General features: G+C 43.6%; 1 protein-coding gene across 2 annotated transcripts in view; it reads left to right on the top strand.

Moving 5' to 3' along the window:
• Positions 1-23,938, top strand: part of ANOS1 (anosmin 1) — a 154,500-nt gene that overhangs the window by 112,728 nt on the left and 17,834 nt on the right. For both annotated transcript variants that reach the window (XM_057496179.1, XM_057496178.1), the window contains 5 exons: positions 4,624-4,808; positions 6,802-6,931; positions 15,030-15,235; positions 17,569-17,713; positions 22,271-22,417. In XM_057496179.1, the coding sequence (XP_057352162.1) occupies positions 4,624-4,808; positions 6,802-6,931; positions 15,030-15,235; positions 17,569-17,713; positions 22,271-22,417 (813 nt within the window). The remainder of the gene's footprint in view (positions 1-4,623; positions 4,809-6,801; positions 6,932-15,029; positions 15,236-17,568; positions 17,714-22,270; positions 22,418-23,938) is intronic.

The following is a 23,938-nucleotide window of genomic DNA, read 5'->3' as shown; positions in this document are numbered from 1 at the left end:
ATGCGAACCTCGGTGGCGTTGTGGAAGTTTAAGCGGCTGACCTTCCGTAGGTCAACTAAACGATGGCTCTCCGGGCCCCTTAATTTCCCTTTGATTCCCTCCTGTTCCTATTTTAAGCCTGACTTAGCTTAGACTGACTTCCCTCCAGAAGATGTTATGCTTTATTCTGCTCCTGCTCAAACTACGGCCTCTCCCGACTCTCAGCTGTGCCCCGTGGATTGGGCGGGGAAGATGTAAAGATTCCGGTTCATGTGTGACTCTCCATTATCACCATTTTCCCTCTACCATGTACGAACTGAGAATTACAGGTGTCTCAGTTTGTTCCTTTTTCAAAAAGATCTGATGATGGAGTTGATTCAGTAGTTCCATGAATATCTTAATGTCTGAAGTAGTTGACTTTCAGGCCTCTGGGGATGGACTGATACCAGGATCACCCATTAATTTTTAGCATTTTGAATATAGTGACCCAATGCCTCAGTGTCATAGAAACACGAAATCTTGATTATGAGAGATATTAAGTGGTTGATTATGGAATCATTGCAACACTCTCTCTTGCCAGTTCTCATGACACAAATATTTCTACATGAATAATCAGATCTGGTGATTTGCAACTGCTGATTATCTCCCACTATCTGTATAGTTTCAACATTTTTTAAAGTATTGGGTTGCTCCTCCTTTGATTTCAGCAAACCACTTGTTAACGCTTTCAAGAAAAAAAATGCACTTGTTCCCTATTGTGGGATGTTACGTGATAGCATTTAAAAATTTTTAACCGATTTTAGATAACAGTTTAGATTTCAGATGACAGATTTGTTCCAAAACAATGAAAAAAGAAAAAGTTTGGTTACTTGCATAATAAAAAACACCGAGGAGGGCTGCGTTCCACAATCTGCTCATGCCACTGGGAGGCTGAGTGAGCTAGCCAGGACCTCGGACGGACTGCCTGTGGGGGCTGGGGGCTGGGGTGCGCGGCCTCATCTGCACACAATTACGGCCCACTGCTGGAGTTTCTTCCAATCAAGGGATCCAGCTGACCTTAATGCAAAGCAGACGGGCCATTTCTTAACATGCAAATCGCAAGATTATTGTACATGATAATTGAAGAGATTTCTAAATGAAGAAATTTGAACTGACATTGCCTGATGCTCATTATGTTCGATTAAGGCTCTGGTAGTTGAATGATGTTTGAGATTAAAACCTTATAGCAAGGGGATTTGGAAGCACGGCTTTGCTTCTGATGAGTTCAGGTTACTCCAGTGGCTGGAGCATTTACTGTAGCTGCATTTATGCTAGGGGGTGATACAGAGGAGAGCCAAGGAGAAAGATGCATTTGGAAGTCTTAGAGAATGTGCTCCAGGAGTTGAAAGAGCTAGTCAAGCCTCTTCTCTTTACCATGTGCAAAGAAATCAAGTGACTCGCGAGGTGTTCTCAAGAGGCCACGTTCTCCTCCCAACTCCACCCAGCCCTCAGTAGGAATATGAGGACCAGACGGATACTAGTAGACAAGAACCGTACAAGGTAATCATTTGGTCCAGATTGGGTTCTCATCACTCTGAGCAGATTTTCACCAGGCTTTTTTCTTGACCTGAAACGAATACAGAGCTGCTTCTGGATTGAAATGATCATCCGTTAAGTTTGGGATTTCCATCCTATCCAGGATTGCCAGGGATTGATTTTTTTGTTTGTTTTATTGGATATCCAAGGCTCTTTTGTGTTATTCTTGCACCTCCCAGCATCCCATCATTTTATTGCACACAGTATAACCTCAGAAAGTTCCAAGTCCTTCTGTAAGCACTGACAGTTCTGTCGGTCCAATAAAAACACTTCATCTTGTACAGTTAATACCGCTTTACTTATTATTTAGTATTTGCCTTTTAAAAAAGTAAGAGTAAACAAATGTTGGAGTAATATGACCTTGCTGGAAAAGAGAGGTGTGAGTCCTTGGGAGGTACATGGCTGAGAAGGAGGCAAGAAGCATGCGTTCTAAGTCTCCCCCCTTCCCCAAGGACCGTCAGGCAGAGGGCTTTCCCACCGTCACAGAGATGTATGTAAATGTCTCAGCATCCCCTCATTTCCGCAGATGCAGGCTGAGGAGGTGGGTTGGCTTTTCCTTCAGCAAACACTGAACATTTGCTGGGCTATAGGTGAGGTGTGGGAATGAAGGAGACAATTTCTTGACTTCTGGAGCTGAGTCTGGTGGGGAAGACAGTCATGGTTGAATGAGCTTGCTGTAGAGAGAGGCAGTTACGTGCGTGATTTGACAGGCACAGGCTGAATGTTGGGGCACAGGGCACAAGAATGGAGCCTTTATTTCCAGGTGGGAGGTTCAGGGAAAGTGGTCCTGAGGGGTGGCATCTGGACTGCAGTAAATAGTGAATGTAGCATTTGGACTGAGCCTGGAAGTATTCAAGGGTCTGTAATCAGAAACTACAGGAAAAGACATCTCAGAGTGAAAAATGAAAAAACGAAAATGGGCTGTGGTGGTATGAAGTATGTGTTTCTAGAAAAGCTGGGCTCTGCCTCTAGAAAAGAGGTAGATTGTGGAACAGCTCTGTAAACTGTGCCAGGAGCTAAACTGAAAGCAAGTGGGTATAGATCGTAGAGCTGGATGCCTTCCATGTGCTGCAGAGAATCTCCCCTGCTTCCTGTTGAGAATGGTGTGCAACTGAATCATCTGGGAAGGAGAGGAGACCATCTCTCTGCTCTAGAACCACCACTGTGAAGAGGGAATTAGAAAAAAGAGATGGACTTGCAGGCACCTGGGTTGGGAAGCTATTGTGCAGGTCCAGAAAGGAGAAGAAGGGCCTAAGGGAGTGTGGTTGGTACGGAGACAGAAGGCCTTGAGACTTTCTGAAATTATACTGAGTGATAAAACAATGGGATGCTGGGAGGTGCAAGAATAAGTCAAAAGGGCCCTCAGATATGCAAAGCAGGGCATCCTCGTGAAGACCTGTATTGCAGGAGGAGGGTGCATTTTGGGGAGAGGCATTTGAGATGGGACTTGTTGAGCAGGCAGGTGGGCGGGGTGGCACTGGGTCCAGGACCATCAAGGATGTTCGAGTCCCAACGTCCAAGGGATCTGCAGATCTTTGCACACCACCTCTTTTATTTACTTGTGCCAAGTGGCTTTTCCTAATTCAAAATGTGGAAAGAGGCAGAAAATTCAGAGAGAAACCTGAGATCAGGTCTTAGCTCCAGACAACTTATACTCCTCAGACTCAATTACTTGGTGCTCAAAATGTAGGTAACTAACCGTTACCCACTTCATGGCGTTAAAGTAATGACTTTACAGCAAAGTATAGGGCTGTGCGGATAGAATCTGTCAGCCAGTGAGAACAGAGGTGGCATCAACTGTGGTGAATGCATTCCCTGAAAAATAGGTTTTGGAAATCAATGAACTTCAGCCAGATATAAATACACTATTTTGAGATTATTCAACTCCATCCACCGAGATGCTTTATCTCCTGAAAATTTTCCCATAGCATGAATTCAGGTCAAAATGGAATGAGTTGAAATTCAGCCAAGCTCACTAACATGCATCAGCTGTTGAACATTTCGTACTTGCATGTTTTCCCATTTCCTCTGTGTTTAACTCAAGAAATGCAAAAAGAGAGCATCATCAACTAAATTTCTCAAATGACTTGCTGGTGCTTTGGGCAAATGCTCATTCTAAAAAAAACACGTTATTAATGGGAACTGGTGTTCTTGGATCTGATGGCATAGAACGTCATGATGCTGTAGGCTCAAGCTAACTCCATTAGTCTCACATATCTTATTAGCATTATAAATTGGTTTTAGAATTCCCTTGCCATCGTGGCCACTATTTTGACCTGTGGTTCTTCAATCTTTCAAACATCAGACAACTTGCATGCACCACAGGGGCACAAAGACATGAGGGTGATTACCTGCCTTAAAATGAGACACCTGTGAGGGACTTTTGAAACGAGGCACTCACTCGGGCCAGAATCAGACATTGCACATTCATCATTTTCCAATTTTAAACCATAAACCCATAGGAGAGAGCCCCAGCAATCAACTGGGGGAATGCAAAAGACCCGTGCTTCGGAAATCGTTCTTGCACAGTTTGACCACAGGAGAGGATTTAACCTTACGGTTTTTCCCTTGAAAGCAAACCTGCTTGAGATAGAAAGGGGAACAAATGCCCAAGAATCGTGTGACAAGGGCAATAGAATGTATTTGTAGAAATGGAGTGTGAGAACGAGAAAAAAGGATTTCAACTCTGATTCCCACCTTGCCTGAGTTCCACGTCTGCCTCAGGTGATGTAACTCAGTGACATTATTCATTGTGAAGAACGCACATACAAAAATTGCTCTTGAGATTACTGGGAAGAAAAATATCCAGAGTCAGGAATCAATGTAGACCTTCTGTAAAAATGGGCAAGCTGAGAAAGAAAGAGGTAATGGTCTTGAGATGTGGTGGGATGAACTTGGGGTCGTGAGATTTCCAGGTGCATATGCAGAAATGAAATGTAATGGCAGTGCAAGGAGGCGGGCCTCAATTCGCAGTAGATGAGACTTGTCTCTCCTGCAGATGTCCTCCCTCTCCGTGGCATCCCCGAGAGTCACGTGCAGATGGTTTTAACTGACATACTCCTGTTTCAGGTGTTCCCCTGAAGCCCAGAAAAGAGTTACGATTCACAGAACTGCAGTCTGGACAGCTGGAGATTAAGTGGTCCTCCAAGTTCAATATTTCTATCGAGCCTGTGATCTATGTGGTGCAGAGAAGGTGGAATTTTGGAATCCATCCCAGCGAAGATGATGCCACCCATTGGCAGACAGTGGGCCAGGTGAGTGCCTCATAATCTTTGTTTTCCCCCTGGAGGCAACACCCATGCCACACCTACAGGTGCACCTCCGTCAGAATAGCCTGAGTACCGAGAGAACTTAACCACAGGTGGAAATAATAGCATGTGTATCTGTGTAAGGCAGGATGAGCATCGTACATACGACCTAACCGCACAACTAGAAGACTGACTGTTGGCTTCATTTGCTCAAACTATGTGTGGAAGGGAGATAGTTTCCTAAGCTGAATGCTCACATTTATTTCTGCCAAGAGCTGCACTTCCTCGAGATAAACTGAACACCGAGTGGAGTAAGGGATGCGGAATGCCACGAGACTAGTTAACCTGGTGTTTGATTATCTGCATCACTTTGCTTCTCCTTCTCCTGCACATAAGCCATTATTCCGTGCAGAGACTCCAGTAGTGCAGAGGACGGTTCGTATCACAGACCGACTGAGTAGAAGTAGCCAGCAGCTCAGCAATCTTTGCTAAGTGCTTTCCTCATCCTGGTCAACTTACAGATTGAGCGCCACCTGCCCCGTAGCTCTCCTGGAGTTTGTCTCGGCACGGCAGCGTCCTTTAGTCTTGGGGTGGGAAAAGCAAAATATTTTCTCTCGTTTTAAGAGTTGTTAAATGGACTACCGTGTGCAAGGAAACAGCACGGATACGGACAAAGAGTGCATTCCCAAGATGAAACCGCTTCATGCGTTTCCACATTTGTCAACAGGGAAGAATTCCCAAATTATTGAAAGGCTTAGGAAAGCAACTGGCAGGAAAAGTCTCAGTTTTAAGCCTCCTTTCCTGGAGAGAGAGAAGACGTTGCATGATTCCAGTTCACCACTTACGCTCGGTGGCAGCACATGTCATTCTTTCCTTCTTGCTCAGCTCCATGCTGCGCGTACCAGGCTCACATCCGTTTTTCAAATTCAAGGCTAAAACTCTGAAGGGTGAGGCCAGTACAAGTGTCATTCCGAAGTCTGCCATGCGAGGCAGAAAGCCACGTGGAGGGGGTTCGTATCCTTCCTCTGATCTCGCAAGCGTTTAGCTTCTTTTAGATATTAACGTGAACCTGTCCTCATTTTCAGTAAATGGCTACAGGGTAAGGTTTGAGAGGGTTTCTGTTCGGTTCTCCTCCTCCAGGGAGCAGCCAGGTTGAGCCCAGCACGAGGCATAGATGAGGCATAGAACGGGGGTGTTTATCCCACGGCATCGGTTTTCAGGGCTCCCATCCAACACAGAAGCAGGTGTATTTTCTCTTAGCTGATGAAGGAGGGAGTGGGAAGACCATAGAAGTTATCTGGTATCTCAGAACTACAGCAGGAGAGAGAGCAGAGCCTACAGGCCACCTCCGCCCCCAGTATCAGTTTTTTTCTCCTTTTGACGTTTTATTAGACAAAGATATATTAACACACTTTATCCTTCAGGAACACACGCCTGGGTCCTTGCAAATCTTACCTGATTTACTCGATAGCAAAGACAATTTAAGTTAACATGTCCTTGCAGAAATTGCTCACGTTAAGTGGATTTTCCTATTTATTTCCAAAATTATGTTTGGCGTGCCAGCTAAATGGGTATTTTCTTTCTGTAATCTCACGATGATTTCATTTTCTTGTCTGTCATGTAAGATCAGCTCATGTGTATCCTCACTCATACGTAGAAATTGGTTGATTAAACCCTGCCAGTGTTGTATTTAAAAATCTGTTAACCAGATTTAAAAACAGCCCACACACTTACCATAAGGTTTTGACTTCCAGACATCTTTGAACTCTTTGGGGTGAAATATTTATGAATGGGATCAAGCTATTGAAGGCTTCCCCAGAAATGCCCGATTCTGTGACACTCTCCTCATGACGGAGCCTGATTAGCCACACTTGTCTCCAAAGGTAGAGGGAGGTCAAGGCTGTGTTGTGCAGGCTGATGAGTCGGTGTCTTTATAATGCAGACCAACTGACATGTGTGGATAAAAGGGTTCTCTGTGCTCTGTGACGTTTCTCCTCAGACCACAGATGAGCGGGTCCAGCTGACTGACATACGACCCAGCAGATGGTACCAGTTCCGAGTGGCGGCTGTCAACGTGCACGGGACCCGAGGCTTCACTGCCCCCAGCAAGCACTTCCGCTCCTCCAAAGGTCAGCCTCGATGTCCTGGCCCCACACTCCGAGGCACACATGGCGTGCACATTCCCCGTATCTCTGGGATCATAGTTAATGCTGGCCGACAGGTGGCTTTCTGTCTTTAGCGAGTGGGACCAGATGCGTTTGCAGGCACTGTGTGAATTTATGATGAAAGACATCGTGGGGCTTTTTACCTTCAGAGATGGTGGAATAGGAAGGGGCTTTGTCCACTTTTGACTTGGTGCTTTCCCATTATCAGCCTCTGCTGAACCTTTGCCTCAAGATAGTCTTCATCAGGCGCCGTTCAATTAATTTTTGGAGTAAAGGGTTTCGTCTGAGCTACGTTAGACTATGCAGCTTTTCGTCAAATGATTGTTAAGTAGAGTGTGGATTCATCTCTTCAGTTTCATAACATCCAGAATTTAAGGCCTTCCTGAGTCACTTTATCTTTATTGTCAATATGTCCGGTTCCTATTTTTTTGGTATTTCAAAACCATTATAGAATCTGATAAATAGGAACCATATAACATTTTTGATTAGTTTAGTCTGTGATTGTTGAAAAACATAATTTGGATACTAATACCTCCAAGTTTATATCCCCAAATGTGTTTAGATGGCTGTGCACTTTCTGAATTAACTATATAAGCGTGGCTAATTACCAAGATTCTGTTTTCCAAATAATAAATCAGGTTATCAATCTACTCACTACTAATCTGCAGTTACCCTCTCCCATGAGGGCTAATTTAAATTTACTTTGAACAACACGCATTGTGATATTAATGAATAATGTGATACCTCTCCATCATTCACCCATCTTTCATTATGGGAGCGTTTGCACCAGCTGCTATAAACTGCAATTTCTGTTCCATGATCGGGAAACTTACATTTCAGCTGATCTGTTTCTCAGTGTACACTGTTGCCACCCCTTTCTCTGCAAAATCGTCATCTTCAGTGGAAAACTTGCAACCAAAATAATTAGATACGTGGATTCAATTACAGTGCATGTTGTAGACTTCGAACTCCTTCTTTCAGAAAGCCCTTTTAAGAACAGGAAGGAGCATGTTTCCCCTGCACTGAGGCATGTACAATATGCACGTTTGGAAGTGAAAATGATAAAGACATCAAACCTTGTCGGAAGACTGGTTTCCCCAATGGTCTGATGATTTAGAGACCAGTGGGTTCAGATGCGATCCAGGCACATTGTCGTCCGAATGCTGCCATCTGTTTGGCTGCCTGGGGATCCGAGCTGGTGCTCTCAGGTCTAGGCTACAAATTCAGACATGAGGCAGAAGTGGTTCCCAGCCTCTGCAGACAGATGTTGAGGACCTTTAAGAGCTGGGTGGGACCTGGCAGAGGTGATTTTACAGCCCCCAGGGCTGGTCACATGCCTGCTGATTACTTAAGAGGCATCCATGCTGGGCAAGCTGCAAGGCCATGCCATCCCAGCCCTTCAGAGTATATCTGAGCACCTTCACAGTCTAGAATGACAGCTGCCATCACTCAAATTTAAATGGGCTTTCAGTTAATGGAAATGCACCAGTTTGGGGAAACACTGCAGTCACTGTTTAAATGTTCTATTTCCTGCTTTTACAAATACCCCCAAAATCCAGACTTCCATACATCTCATTGTAAGGAGCATTCTAGATTTCTGTTCTTGCATTTCTTGCAAACCAAAACTGTCTAAACAGGGTGCATGATAGATTCTACTTTGGTTCCAGTGGCAATGTGTCAGAGAAATGATGGGAATATAATAAATCCGCTAAATGGTTCAATACATTTCTTCCAGGATTTGTCTCAAGGATACCTAACCGTCTACAAGAGGGTATCACATCTTTCCCTACCCTACTCAATCTCATCAAAAGTACAAAAGTGCCTGTTTTTCTGGGTCAGAAAATTTTTTTTAGCTACTTATTTGAAATTTGACTTACAGACCATAAAATTCTACATCTTTGCTGAAACTCTAGCAGATAGAATCTGTGATGAGTTCTGCCCAGACATTTTGGGTTTGTACGAAGTGCAAGAACAGAAATCTAGAATGTTCCTCCCAAGGGGATGTGGGGAAGTATGGATTTGGGGATATCTGTAAAAGCAGGAGATAGAACATTGTAACGATGGCTGTAGTGGTGTCAAAACATGGTGCGTTTTCATTTCATAAAAGCTCATTCAGTCCTGCTGGGCTCCAGACCTGAAACTGTGTAAACTGTAAGCCATCCAGGGGCTCCCAGTGGCTTTCAGGAAGAGTCGTTGCTTCTCACAGGTCTGTACGAAGAGGAAGCAATCATCTTGTGTGTTTGAATCGGGTACAGTCTTCATAATTTAAGGCTGGGTTTAGGGAAAGGGGAAGGGATGTTTTTTCATCTACCATGAGTACCTCTGAAAATAAAAGTAAAATTTAAAAACTTGAGAAAATAGGTTTCATTTAGTGTATGCTTTCTGCCTGAGAGTCATTGGCTATAAGCATGATTTTCGAGGAAAAGCCCAAATTCTTGTCATCCTCTTCTTTATGGTTACATTTAAATACAAAATTAGTCTGTGCTTTGCCAGGACGGACCGGCTGTTAAGTTCATTTCCTTTTTTTTTTTGAGAGGGCATCTCTCATATTTATTGATCAAATGGTTGTTAACAGTTAACAACAATAAAATTCTGTATAGGGGACTCAATGCACAATCATTAATCCACCCCAAGCCTAATTCTCGTCAGTCTCCAATCTTCTGAAGCATAACGAACAAGTTCTTACATGGTGAACAAGTTCTTACATAGTGAATAAGTTCTTACATGGTGAACAGTGCAAGGGCAGTCATCACAGAAACTTTCAGTTTTGATCACGCATCATGAAAAGTTCATTTCCTTTTACCTCGTTTATTTTCCTCTAACTCCTTAGACTAATGATTTTTATAAAAAACTCTTGAGCTGTTCACAGATTGGTAACTCATTTTCATGCTTTTTCCCCTTCCTGGTGAGTACCATTTTGATTGCTAACCCCTACCTGCTGCAGAAGAAATATGGGTAAAATTAGTGGGTTTTGCTGGCAACAGAGAAGCTGAAATAGAGGCTGCAATCATGTCTATCATCACTTATTCAAATTCTCTGTGTTCTCTTTCCCCCTGGTATTTGAGATGGAAAATTGGCTTCAATATTAGCAGTTAAAATCACAAATAATCCACCAGCCTAATGCATATGGTCCCTTTCTACTTTTACTTTTGTTTTGCAAATGGAAATGTTAATCTTTCCACATGGCAGATTGACTTGCTAGGTCACCTCCAGGAGGAAACCCTTTTCTAGCCACAGGACCTGCCAGACCCAGGGTCTACCCAAACTTTTCTGTCCCATCCTGCTTGGAACAAGCCAGAGGAAGCATCAGAAGAGCAGGTGTACATGTTGCCCGCTCCAAAGGGTGTCGGCATGTGGTGCTTTAGAATGTGAGCTGGGCACACAGGGATCCCCTGCTAAAGACAGGGCTCCCCCAGAAGCCCATGTGTGGTAAGCCTTTGAGCAAGTGGCTTATCAAGGACGAGACCAGGAAACAGGTCGGGTGAGAGGGGAAGCGAGACGGGGAAGAGAAGGAAAGAAGCGGAAGGTGCCTCCTCTGTGGGCAGCAGGACCTGCTTCCCCGAGGGGGGCCCAGCCACTGAACGCGATCGCCCCCCGCACATCTGTCCCGCATGTGGCCCGGCAGAGGCTCAGGTGAGGCTGGCCTTCTGTGGAGCTGATGTGCCCTGACATTGGCACAAGTGCCGGGGAGTGAGGTTGGGCACAGAGTGTCTGCTGTCGCCTTCTTATTTCACTCAATATGCGCATGATTCTTGCGGCGGATGAATCCAATACATCTTGAATTACCGTTTAAAATAAATATATGAATAGTTTCAGGAAAGGAACGCCAGCGTGCTTCCACAATTTCCCAGCATCAAATGAGTTCCACATTATTTCTCACTCTGGGAGTGAGAAAACCACTGAACACTGAGCCCCAAATGTGTGTGGCGATGATGGTGGGTGAGGTTAGTACCAACAGATAAAGCATCTTTGGCTTCTGGGTTGTACTGGAATCTCCTTCAGCGAATTGGTGTTTAAGCATCCCTTGATCATGTTGTTATTTAGTGAGGGGCAGAAAGATTTGCAAATCCTGCATGCTTAGTATGGGCATCACATATTGCTAAGTACTGCTATCTGTTACATTAATGATGAGGTTGCGGAACTGGGGGAATACCGTGCTTGTGGCTGTGGACATGACGACTTCCCTTTTGAGGTCAGAATGAGCTTTACTTTGCAACTGTAAAGCAAATATCTTTTTTTTTTGGTATCATTAATCTACAATTACATGAGGAACATTATGTTTACTAGACTCCCCCCATCACCAAGTCCCCCCCACAACCCCCATTACAGTCACTGTCCATTAGCATAGTAAGATGCTGCAGAATCCCTACTCGTCTTTGTGTTGTACAGCCCTCCCCATGCCCCCACCCCCTACATTATGTGTGCTGATCGTAATGCCCCTCTCCCCTGCCCTTGTCCCTCTCTTCCCACCCATCCTCCCCAGTCCCTTTCCCTTTGGTAACTGTTAGTCCATTCTTGGGTTCTGTGATTCTGCTACTGTTTTGTTCCTTCAGTTTTCCCTTTGTTCTTATATTCCACAGATGAGTGAAATCATTTGGTACTTGTCTTTCTCCGCCTGGCTTATTTCACTGAGCATAATACCCTCTAGCTCCATCCATGTTGTTGCAAATGGTAGGATTTGTTTTCTTCTTATGGCTGAATAATATTCCATTGTGTATATGTACCACATCTTCTTTATCCATTCATCTACTGATGGACACTTAGGTTGCTTCCATTTCTTGGCTATTGTAAATAGTGCTGCGATAAACATAGGGGTGCATATGTCTTTTTCAACCTGTGCTGCTGCATTCTTAGGGTAAATTCCTAGGAGTGGAATTCCTGGGTCAAATGGTATTTCTATTTTTAGTTTTTTGAGGAACCTCCATGCTGCTTTCCATGATGGTTGAACTAATTTATGTTCCCAACAGCAGTGTAGGAGGGTTCCCCTTTCTCCACAACCTCGCCAACATTTGTTGTTGTTTGTCTTTTGGATGGTGGTGATCTAAAGCAAATATTATTAATGCACATATATGAAAGTATTACTTCCTCATATATTGTTTTCATACTGTAGTTTCATGTTTCATAATGTTTCATAAACTAGATGATGGTGTTCAGGATTATTATGACCACATCTAAGGTGTGAGGAGGTTTTCCAGGGCAGTAAGGACTGATGAGGTTGATGACCTACATTAAGGAAATGATGAAATACCTAGTATTAGTTGACCTTGTTAAACTTGAAATTTCTTTAGACAAGGAGAATGATTTTGCACTTTTCCTATGATCCTAGAATAATCTGGAAAATTTACGGTAACTGCTTATTTTCAGCCTTCAGACAGTCAGGTGCATCACTGAAAACATGAATGGCTGTGATTGCCTTTACACCTGTTAATGTTCCTCATGCCTTGAAGTGACGATGAACTCACAAAGTAATTTCCCCTCTTAGAAAGGGTCTGCAGCTCCTTTTTGAAGGCTAAAGACCAAACCATACAACAGGAAGGGGGGCTGCTTTGAGCCTCTTACTCCAAACCAGGAAGAGCAGTCCTTTGCTTTTGCACTGCCCTCTATGATCTTGTTATAATCGACCCATTCCAATTGACAGAGTTTAAAACTGAAACTGAAATGTCGCCTTAGAAGTTAAAGTTAGCACGTAGCAGAAGTCTGTTACTCATTCAGTAAATGTTTACTGAGCGCTTCCCACGTGCTAGAGGATATGGAAGTGAGCAAAACAGAGACAAAAGCCTCCCCCTATGGAGCTTTTATCATGAGCGACGCAAAGACAGGACATGGTCAGTCGGCCGGTCGTAAGGAGAACAGCGACGTGGGACAAAATCATGGCGAAAACTGCTTTGGTGAAGAGCAGGTAGCTTTTTGAATGGGGTGATAGCTGGTGGCCGTGCAGGAGGGGAGGAGCCAGCCACCGGGGCGCTCTGGGGGAAAGCATTTAGGGAAGGCCAGTGGGACAGCCTCAGAAGCGCATGGTTCTGCTGTCCAGGAAATAGCATGAGAGCAGGTGGGACTAGAGCGGAGGGATGGGCAGTACGAAAGCAGCTTTGGGAGGTGATGGGGGCCAAGTGCAGGGCACTGGGGAGATTGCCTGCACTGCCACCCTGAGACGAGAGGCCGTGGGCAGCTGACAAGCCGAGGAGCGGCAGGACACGGTTCCTGGAGTAAAGAATCACCTGCCTGCTGTCCTGACAAAGGGCCCCGGGGAGGCAGCACCACGCTCAGTCGCACTGGGTTTCCTCTGGGACGTCCAAGTGCAGGTCTGGGAAGACCAGCGAACACCCGGGTCTGAGTTCAGGGGTAGGCTCTGCTGCAGACGTTCATTTGAGAATCATCAGTACATTTGAGGCTCATCAGCATAAAGACGCTTTTTTTAAGTCCATGACCGCATGAGGTCCCTAGGTCTTCTCTTGTCTTCCCTGGTCCAAGACAGGAGAAGAGGCCCCCGAGTTCAGAAGCTAGAGGCTGTCCTGTTTAGAGGAGGAGGGATGGGGAGAAACCAGGTAGGGGAGGCTGGGAAGAGACTTTGTAAGAAACGGGAATTAATTTGTAAGAAATGAGTCCTGTGGGACTAAAGGGGACTCCAGCAGAGCGGGTTCAAGTGGAGAATGGGATTCAAAGAGAATGATCAGGGGCCTTGTCCACATGGGGCACAGTGGAGATGCCCAGGGGGCTGTGCTCGACCAGCGCATGCTCACCGTGCCCTCAAAGGTGGGTGCAAGTTCCTCCCCACACTGACCGCGGCATGCTCTGGCCACTTGGCACCAAGTATGGGTACTTTTCTCCTGCGCTGCAGGTCCTCTACATCAGAGCTGTGTGTATGTTTTACATTAAAAACATATTTCACATAAAACATACAAGTATTGTAGGCCTGTAATTATAATATAAATAAACAGGCCCCACCCCGTCTCACTGAATCAGTATATCCCAGTATAAGTCTTAGGTGCCCCCAGAAGGTCCCAGTGTTGGTTGTTTGACAATCACTTGATCAACAGTATCAGGTAATGTGCTCTGAATTAGCCACTTACCTACACACGTGAGTATAAGGTGTTCTCATTTCTTACAAATTCAGCAAGTAACCAGACCTCCCGTCTTTATAGATCTTAGAGAAAAGCGAGAGATTTAAAAAAATACTTTGTGCTTCCATCATTCCAAAAACATGACTGATCCTGATAAAAACTTGGGTATTTCTCCATCAGTGTTCTTCACATATATCACGTTCGATTTAATGTCTTCGCACCTCTGATGCGGATGGTTTTCTAATCGGAATTATTGACAGCATTTCCCTAGAAGGGCGTCATCTCACGAAAGTGTCTACAAATCATTTGTGGTGAGGGGCATCTATGCCTGCCCAGTTGGTGGCAGAAAATGAAGGAAAGACCCTATAGCCTCCCACACATTTATTTATCTTCCTATCCCTGTTGAAAATGGACGCTTGCAGAATGATAATTCCAGCAACTAATGTCTCTCGACAGAAAAAGGTTTCAGTTATCCAATTTGTAACATGGATTGTTTTTGTTTTCCCCTTTGTTTTTGCTGATCTCCCGTGGCTCTGAGCCAATTGATGCCAGGATCAAAAGCTCTGGAGCCACAAAGATGAAAACAGTAGCTGATGTGAGCTGGACGTCGGTCTTTTCTTCCGAGAACTGTCAAAAGCTACTCTATTTTGTTTACTTATTTAATGTCCACTGACCAAATTGAATGTTCCCTCATTTTACAGAGCTCTCTCCTTTTCAGTCCAGGGAAAATGCAGCTGGCTTGCAGTGGGATGGAGGTGAGATGCTTAGAAGGATCCCTCTAGATTACAAAGAAGGCCCAAACCCATTCATTTTGTTGTTTTGTACGCTGTAGTTTGAATGGAGGCTTACAGAGGACACCTTCCTGCTTGTTTGCAGCGGTTCTTCCTATAAAAGGCAACGCTTCACGTGCTGGCCGTGGGGTCAGGACACTTCCAGGGGTGTGGATTTTCTTCTCATGCCTGGGTGGAGTCACACGGTTACTCTTTCTCCTGGGACTGCAGATCCCTCTGCACCACCAGCCCCAGCCAACCTCCGGCTGGCGAACTCCACCGTGAACGGAGATGGGAGCGTGACCGTGACAGTCGTGTGGGACCTTCCTGAGGAACTGGACATCCCCGTGCACCACTACAAGGTGTTCTGGAGCTGGGTGGCCAGCAGCAAGGCCCTGGTCCCAACGAGAAAGAAGCGGAGGAAGACGACGGACGGGGTAAGTGGAGTGAGAGGAAGAGGGGCATCTCCTTGCAGGCAGGTGTTGGAGCTCCAGGTGGCTTCAGAGAATGGAGGGCCATGCCAATGTTTGCTTTTACCACTTTCGGTGAAAACAGTTGAGTTTATGGACCAGCTCCTATGCAAGGGGCAGTCATAACTCCATAAACGAGAGGAACAGAAATGACCTTCATCCTACCTGTCTGGTCATAGAAAACGATGTAATTCAACATGCCCCTTACATTTAGGTCTTTTATTTTGTTTTCTTGTGTTTGAGATCTTTGTTCATGGCTTTTCTGTTGCAACGTGTGCCCATCTATAATCTAATCAGTGAACCAGTTCACAGCTTGGGAAATGGATGTTTGACAACGTATTTTTCTCATTGATTCAAAGAGCTTGGAATGGTTTATTTTTCAGATGCCAAGAAATAAAATCTCTGAGCCGTTTTCTGCACTGAGGTTTCTGTGACAGTGATAATTTTGCATTCTATGAAATGCTTTGTGCATAAAAAAGATATTGAGTTTCCTTTTCGTATACACAGTATACATTCTCTCTTGTTATGAAAGTTACATAGACATTTTCCCCTCTGATGTGTAAAGTTGGATTCCAGAAATCAATACATGTTTGCAAATACCCAAAAAGGATAGCAAGACTTATTTTTTTTTGTAGTGAAGATTCCAAACTGTGTACCACTTAGAATTACAGAACATGCCTCACAAAGTCCACATCGTTGATATTTAGCCTTGATACTTGTGTGGTTTTATTTTTAAGAAACTTTCTGGCAGTCCCACCTTTTTATTTTGAAGGACTTTGTAACAAGTGAAGATTGGTGATGCAGGCTTGCTAAGAGGAAGAGCTGAAGGAGCTCATGTTGAATCATAGGGATTGAGAGCAAAATGTGACTTGATGAAATGCTGGCAGCCCCCACCACACATGTGGACACACACACACACACACATGTGCATCAAATTCGTAGGGAAGTTTGCAATTATTTCCATCATATAGCAATTAGATAAAACGTGAACTACAAATCTAATTATAATTTTTAATAGGCCTTGAGTAGCCTAAATCATGGGTCACTGTCTTACAAGTCACTATATATTTGGTCCACAAGAGCCACACTGTAAGTCGTGTGGATCACTCAAGTTCTCAATATTAACACTTGACCAATTGATAAGGAGCATTAGAAACTGGAAATACACACACACACAAAAAAAATTCCATGAGAAATTATGAAATTTTCTTCTTCGGCTTCCCATTTCCTAAGATGGTATTCTAGTATCCTTGGTAGATAAGGGAAGAGGAATTTTCAAGGGAATGCACTTTCAAAAGTGGATTTTATTTTACTTGCTAAAGATAGTAATTTAGGGAGAGTGATCTGCAATCCAACAGGAAACCCTTAGAGAAATTGGGAATTGGTAGTTTATGCAGACATCCCACAGTTTAAAAGAGGAAGAAAGTTCACAATGAAACAGAGATGTTTGCTGGGCGTGGACCTGGCCACACCTGGGAGAAGCCAAAAATCAAGAGTCTGCCGCTCCGACTTCCCCTTCTGGAAATGCAGTCCAGCCAGAGCTGAGCAGATGGGAGATGGCGAGTTGCACTAACCCCTCAAAAGCCTGAGTCATACAATGATTCTGTCTGGTTCACCTGGCTGCGTGGCTGGATTGCTCAGGCTTTGGTAGAATCCCTGTATGACTGTGGGCAAATTACATTCTTTGACTGTGTCTTTTGATAGCATCATGCAGAGAAAACAGGGTGAGTGCTCGATACTTTACAAGTACAATGGCAGAAAAAATTCTTAAAGTATTTTGGCTTTTTCTTCAATTTCTGGTGAGAATTTACTCATCAAAGATGTAAACTAAATATCAGAGATACACAATTAATGCCAGTTCATAGTTTGTCTAGGTATGTGCGAACATGCACCTCTGTACGTTTATTACAAACAGTGGTCCTTGCTCTGTGAGGCGGTATCTAGCGAGGGGTGGTGGTGGAATGAAACATTCATTTCCAGACAATTGCCAGAGAGGATTAGGAATATAATTTCCAAAAAAAAAAATAATAATAATTAGCCTCAAGGCTTTCTAGGAAATTTATTCTGATCCATAATAAAACTGGATTTTCAGATTCTAAAGGTCCCTAGGAGAATCTTTTCAAGCAGTGACTATGACCCCTCATGGTGATTGCTTGGGAAGCTCCCTAGTGATCTGAGGGCATCGAGGGCATACGGAAGGCAGAAGCTAGTCTGCCTCCCGGGGACGTGTGAGGCGGTGCCCTGAGGGTGAGAGGCAGCGGGCCTGTCCTGGAGTCTGTACGTGTTCTTTTCCTTCACAGGCTCAGAATTCCGTGACCCTGGAGAGGCTGCAGGCGGACTGTGACTACAGCGTGGAGTTGCAGGCCATCACGTACTGGGGACAGACCCGCCTCAAGAGTCCAAAGGCCGCTCTTCATTTCACGTCCACACACACCACCCACCACAGTAAGTGACTTAACAGTTCTTCCCAAGGGTTTTCCACCTACCGAGCCATCACCCTCGAAGAAGAGGGTTTTTTTTTCTTTACATCTTATGAAGATGCATAAAACTTCATACCAATAGCCATGTATTGGATTTTTCTTTATTTCTATCTACTTTATGTGCAGTATTTTGGTGTCATAATGGAAACTTGACATGAAAACTTAGGTCTCATGCCAGCACATTCTTATATTTACATAATTTTGGGTCCTGGTGCCTATGCATGCTTGTTTTTAAGGGAAATAAAAATTCTGTGGAGTAGTGATAAACTTTTGCTTTCACCTAAAACTAGGACATGCCCACTTTTATTGCTGCTCCACAGAGGCCATAATTAATGCCGGCAAAGCTACCTAATAGTCCAGTGAGTAAATCGTTCTCATTTTAGTTTTCCCTATTTCCCCTTTTTCTAAACTAGCGTGTTTGCTATGAATTGAGCAAAGCAGGAGGAGAGCGTTGCGTGTCACTCATTTCTGAGCTAGAAAATAAGTGGCTTGATGTTTCTGGCTTTGTGTGCAAGTGGGGACTGCTCAGAGCCTGTGGTGGGGCAGCTCCCAGATAGGCTGACAATCGAGCAGATTCGAGGAGGGAGAGGGAGCAGGCCACTGGGGTGGGGCTCCGGCGACGTTCATTCCCTGGGCTGGCAGAGCCCCGTGGCATCTGCCTTTCATCATGCAGCGAGCCTGGTGCTGAGAGAGAAGACGAATGTGTTTAAAGCTGGTTTGAATTTACAAGGGGGCAAGCCCGGTCTCCGGCGTTAGATGCACTGATTACTCATAATTGTCTTCTCCCACCTGGCGAGCAATAGGATCCAAACGGGCAGGTCTGTTTGAAAGGATGCTTTCAAAATCGGTCTCGAAACAGAGCTCCCTACGTGCTTGAGGAAGAGTCTCTTTAGGGGCCGAATCTGAACCATCTACTGTTTTCGTGTGTGAGTCTGGGTATAGTGCAGCTTACGCCTGAAAATTCTCACGAGACCTTTTTTGTGTTTAGCTACTTTATTCATTTATTAAACCTATTGTTTGTTCAGTCATTCATCAAACTGAAATGTGTGCTTATGCATGAAGCCCTGACTGTCTAATGATGGGAATACTCACTCCGTTACACTATGAACGTGTACGCTATAGAATATTTGTACCGCATAGACTCTATACGCTGTATGGAACCACGTAGTTACATGCACACACATCGACATGCATATACGCACCACATGCAAATACACTCCCACGTGCACAGACATTATGATCACTGTCAGCACTGCGTGCATTTTGATCTGTGCCTTGAAAGTGCCTAATGGTGAATTTGGAAGATAACCATGTAAACGCGATCATACAAAGACCAGTCCATTGTATGCAGGACTGTAGGAGCCATGCAAGCAGAAGGAACTAAGGTGGTGGTGGGGACAGAGTGCCGCGGTGTTCCTCACGCATCCCTGGGAATGAGAACGCTGTGGGCTCACAGGGTAGGGTGTCCTCCCATCCAAATGCAGCAGCCAGATGGGCGGGTGCAGAGGGTTGCAACAGAGCATTGTGTGCAGAGAGCTCGGCCCTGGCAGGCAGGACGGGGGAGCTGAGGCAGCCTGACAGAAGGTGTCCCTGCGCCATATGGATTCAATAACCGTCCATAGCCTAATGGTTCCCACACCTGCCAGCCTCACCACCCCTGATCTCCAAAACCTTGCCCTCGGCAGCTCGCTCGGCATCGGCACTCGGATGGCTAACAGGTGTTCCACACGGAACATACCCAAACCTGAGCTCTCGATTTCCCTCTCACACCTGCTCTCCCCCGGCTGCCCTGCCTCAAAGGGCCCCACCATTCACCCTTTTGTTGAAGCCCAAAAATCCACAGGCCATTCTCCAGGCTTCCCTTCCCTTTCCTCTGGAAATCTATTCTTTAGGACGCCCTTTGCTCTCTGATTTCAAATGCTCTGTGGAATCTGCAGAGCCTTTTCCACATTGAGGCCATTGTTGCCTCCTTCTTATAAATTAAAACAGCCTCCTAATTAGTATTTCTCTTCCCGCTCTTTCTTACACATCCGTTTTGTAGATGCAGCCGGTCTTTAGAAAGCATGAGTCATGGAGCAGACGGTCCTCGCCTGAGGTCCGCTCCCGTGAGCGTCACCTGGCCACCTTTGCAGTTTACTTCTCCTGAATTACACTCTTTATGCCCTTTGTCCTCTCAGACCAAAACCCTTTAAACTTCTCTTTCCTCCAAGACATTTTCATTGGTTTCTCGTGCTGGGAGTTTCATCTGTTGTATAAAATAAGTTTAACTTTTGAGTTCCTTCTGTTTTTTTTCCAATAGACAACAGCCCTGCCACACTAGAACCTGGTGTGACATTGTGGACTGCCGTAACTTCGTACAGGTTTCTTCTCACAATGAAAGCTGGCCATTGTTGAGCATATGTCCTCTGGGGAGATCTCCCCTAATTAGCTGCTCCCTCTGCCCCGAGTATGATTATAAACCTTCTCTGTGACACATACCTTAAGCCACACTGCACAGTGTGGCCTAAATTCCTCCCTCTCGGAAGCTGCATGGTTCCCCATAAACAGAGGCATGTCTACCCTTTCCCACATGTTTACCATCTCCTGTCCTCTGTGATCTGAGGGAGTGGTGCCCTTCCTTATGCAGATGATAGCCTCCACTGTGTGGGGTCTAGACTTACGCCTCCCCAACTTGGAGAACCAGAATCTCATGTGCTCAGAGAACATGGATTATCTCTGTGCCCACAGCAGACGTCAGAGTCCGTCAGCGTCAGTCCAGAAATCTTTGTGAAAGTAAATGAATCCCTCTGTTACCTACAAGTCAACCAGCTCCTCTCCAGTGGAGAGGTTCTTTCTGAGTGTTAATGTCACTTCCTAATCTTCTTGTTAAAGTAGATCATGTTTTACTTGACCAATAAACAGATATGAAAGCTAACCCATCAAAGGCCACTTTCTAAGGATTCACTGCTTCTTGTCACATGGATTCAGAAAAGTATTAAAGGAAAATTTTAAAAGTAGTAATGTAAAGTACCTGTCGTAACACATTTATCTGGGGCTCAGTGTCCTACAGGAGTCTGGCTTTATAAAGGATTATGCAGGATATAGCGGAACATTTGTCAGGATTTTATATACCGATGATGATATATAATCTCATAAACACTAGTCTATGACTTTTACAAGAACATTGTATATTTCATCATGAACCAACTAGAAGTGAAGAATAATTACAGCTTTATAGTATAAGCAGGGGAAATTATATTTTATAGGAAGGAGAATAGTAAATGTCAGCATGTAATTTATTTTTTTGAGTTATATTTTTACAAGTCTGCAGACTGCTAGGTGTTTTAGTGATAAAAATTTCTATGCAAGCAAAGGCTGAATGTTCATGCAGTTTTATGAAAGGGTCCCTTGAAGGAAGAAAGACGTAACACTGTCCTGAATAGAAATGCAGCTTGCTTTTCTGGAGGCAGGACGAATATATTTCCAGGACTGGCAGATTCTAATTGTTTTACAGTCACCTCATGCAACTGGAATATTCTTCTAACTCTCCAAAATAAAGGTGGGGAGGAGAGAAAGTACCCCAAATCTCTCTGTTAAAATTAATCGAATTTTTGACATTAAAAAAAATAAGTCACTAAATTCTCTTAACTTTAGTACTATAAAGAGTCTAAATCAGACCTCATTCCTTCTCAGAAAAGGTAGAAATTATTTTCCTTCCAGTTTTGTTTACTAGTGAAAGTGGAGGGCTCACCTTCGAGTCCCAAACATGTTCCCAGGACTGAAGTATGTACCTGTCTGTCCTTTCCATGTGCCCTGCCTACGTGTTGACATATTTCTGCACTAGAGTCATTCAGTCAACCAACACCAGTCTGATCTTCAGCTATAGGAAACTCTGTTATATAATAAACAATAAAAGTTTGCATAAAATAGAAAGTAGGAAGACTAGTCACTTAGAGATGAAACATACAATCTAAACTTCTGTCTTGATTATACACAGGCAAATGCTCCACATCACAGATTATTAAAGGAGTGAGAAGCATAAATGGGCTTGTAAAGAACTGAAATCCTGTTATTTAAAACACAGTTGAACAATATTTCCATTTAAGGTCTTGCACCAGGTATTAATGTGTAATGTTGATATTTCTAAGAAGAGCTGTCCATATTGTTTCCATGATACTGTATTTTAATTTTATTTTGTGTGTTTCCTTCACAACTACAAAAGAAATCTGTAATGAGAAATACTACGTATATGTCTTATTTAAGTCAGAGCATCTCTCAAGCCTTGAATTCATATCAATCAACAACTGAAATTCTGGGGATGACATGTAATAGGCTTTTGGGTACCCCGTATCCCGACCTATCGTGAAGGGGGGTGGCATCAACTTGAGCATGTAACAGTCTGCAGTTTTATGTTACATTTCACTGTAAAACATAGGCACTGAATTAGGAATGCATAATAGAATGAAGTTAAATGTACTGGGATGAATACCAGGTTGTGTAATTGTTTTTAACAAGTGAATTAGAATGCTGTTCTTTGTTGCAGAAGAACAACTTGGGAAACCTAGAAAAAGTCTGGTGCACATAGAGCCCCCATTTCCAAGAAGACCGCCCACCCGCCTCCTGGAAATCGGAGCTCCATTCTACCAAGACGACCAGCTGCAGGTGAAGGTCTATTGGAAAAAGACCGAAGGTGCGCACACACGTTTTCTATCTGGTATTTGCTTTAATTAGCTAGTGAAATAGCAGTGCCTGTGCAGAAGGCAATGTCCAGTCTTGGTGTTCACGCTAAGGAAAACAGTAGCCGAACAAAACACTTCAGTACTTCTTTTTCTAAAACATATCTTGCTGTTCTGTGGACTCCCAGAATCTGTGTCAAGTTTTGAAATCAGCAAGTTGACGGCCTAGATTTTAACATCTCGGGGATATTGATCTATCTTCGTTTCTTTCCTACAAGTCTGATCTTGTGTCCAAAGCCCTCACAGTACTTAATATTTTGCACTGTAAATTTTTGTCCTAAATCAGCTTTTTATTTTGAAAAGACCCATAACACAACCAATCTGGAAAAACAGAAAAAAAGTCACTTATCTCGGTATCATTTTCATGGAAACAGCATTTTGGTGGAAAACTTCAGAAGTTTCCTTTGCGTGTGTGCTTCCTCATTTGTTACATAAATGTGGTATGTAAATAATAAGCATGTGAAACATTTTCATATGATAATACATGAGTATTCTCTCTTGTCATGTATTTTTCATAACATCTTAATTGCTGCCTTCTATGGATACACCACAGTATCATAACATACCATCGCTACAATAAAACATGGAGGTGCCTTCAGATATCCATAACATAATTAATACTGCGATGAACATTTATCCTTAGAATAAATTTTTTGTTTCTATTAATATTTGAATACTTAACTTTAGAATAAATTCTTCTTTATTGGTCCATTGTCTTTATTCTGAGAATATTTATTTTGTAATATTGAAATAGTACTCATAGAATTATTTGACATACATATTAATCTAACATACATTTTTAATTCTTCTGAAACACGATTTCACTGAGATTATCAGATGCGTGCCTTAAGGTCTATTAGTGTTTGGGCTCTTTTTGTTTCAGAATTTTCTTCCAAGCTGTTGACATCCGTTCTGCAGCTTAAATAACATTACTATTAACATTACTATCATGTTAATTAAAGTTACATTTCACTTAATATTTTTTATTAAACTAAAAATTATATAATGTATCCATATTACTAAGTTTAATAATAGTTTTATCAAAAATAGTTAAATTATGAAATGTGATCTATTATATTTATCAATTTCAAATTAGAATTATATGTCAATATGATATAGTTTACAGAACATTTTGCTAATAGAATATCGAAAATGCAAGAAATACATACAGAAAATGCAAACACCTTACAGCAACCATCAGGCAAATATCAGTAGTAACCATCCCCATCATGGGTTCTAAAGTTGAAGACTGGTCTTGCCTGTGTTTGAAATTTACCCAAATGGAATCACAGTCTGTATTTGCCTTGTTGCAGTGGGTGTTACATGGGAAGTAGGTAACTGACCTATTCTGCTGCATGAAGCAGTAAGTCATCCATTTCTGGTGCCGCATGGCTGTCCCTCGTGCACCTCAGTTCAGGTACCTTTTCAGCTGTCGGTAGAGACTTGGTTTGCTCCAGTGATGGGCTACTAGGAAC

Source organism: Manis pentadactyla, chromosome X (genome assembly GCF_030020395.1).
Source record: "Manis pentadactyla isolate mManPen7 chromosome X, mManPen7.hap1, whole genome shotgun sequence".
In the NCBI taxonomy this organism is placed as follows: Eukaryota; Metazoa; Chordata; class Mammalia; order Pholidota; family Manidae; genus Manis; species Manis pentadactyla.
This window is presented reverse-complemented; position numbering and strand designations above follow the sequence as displayed.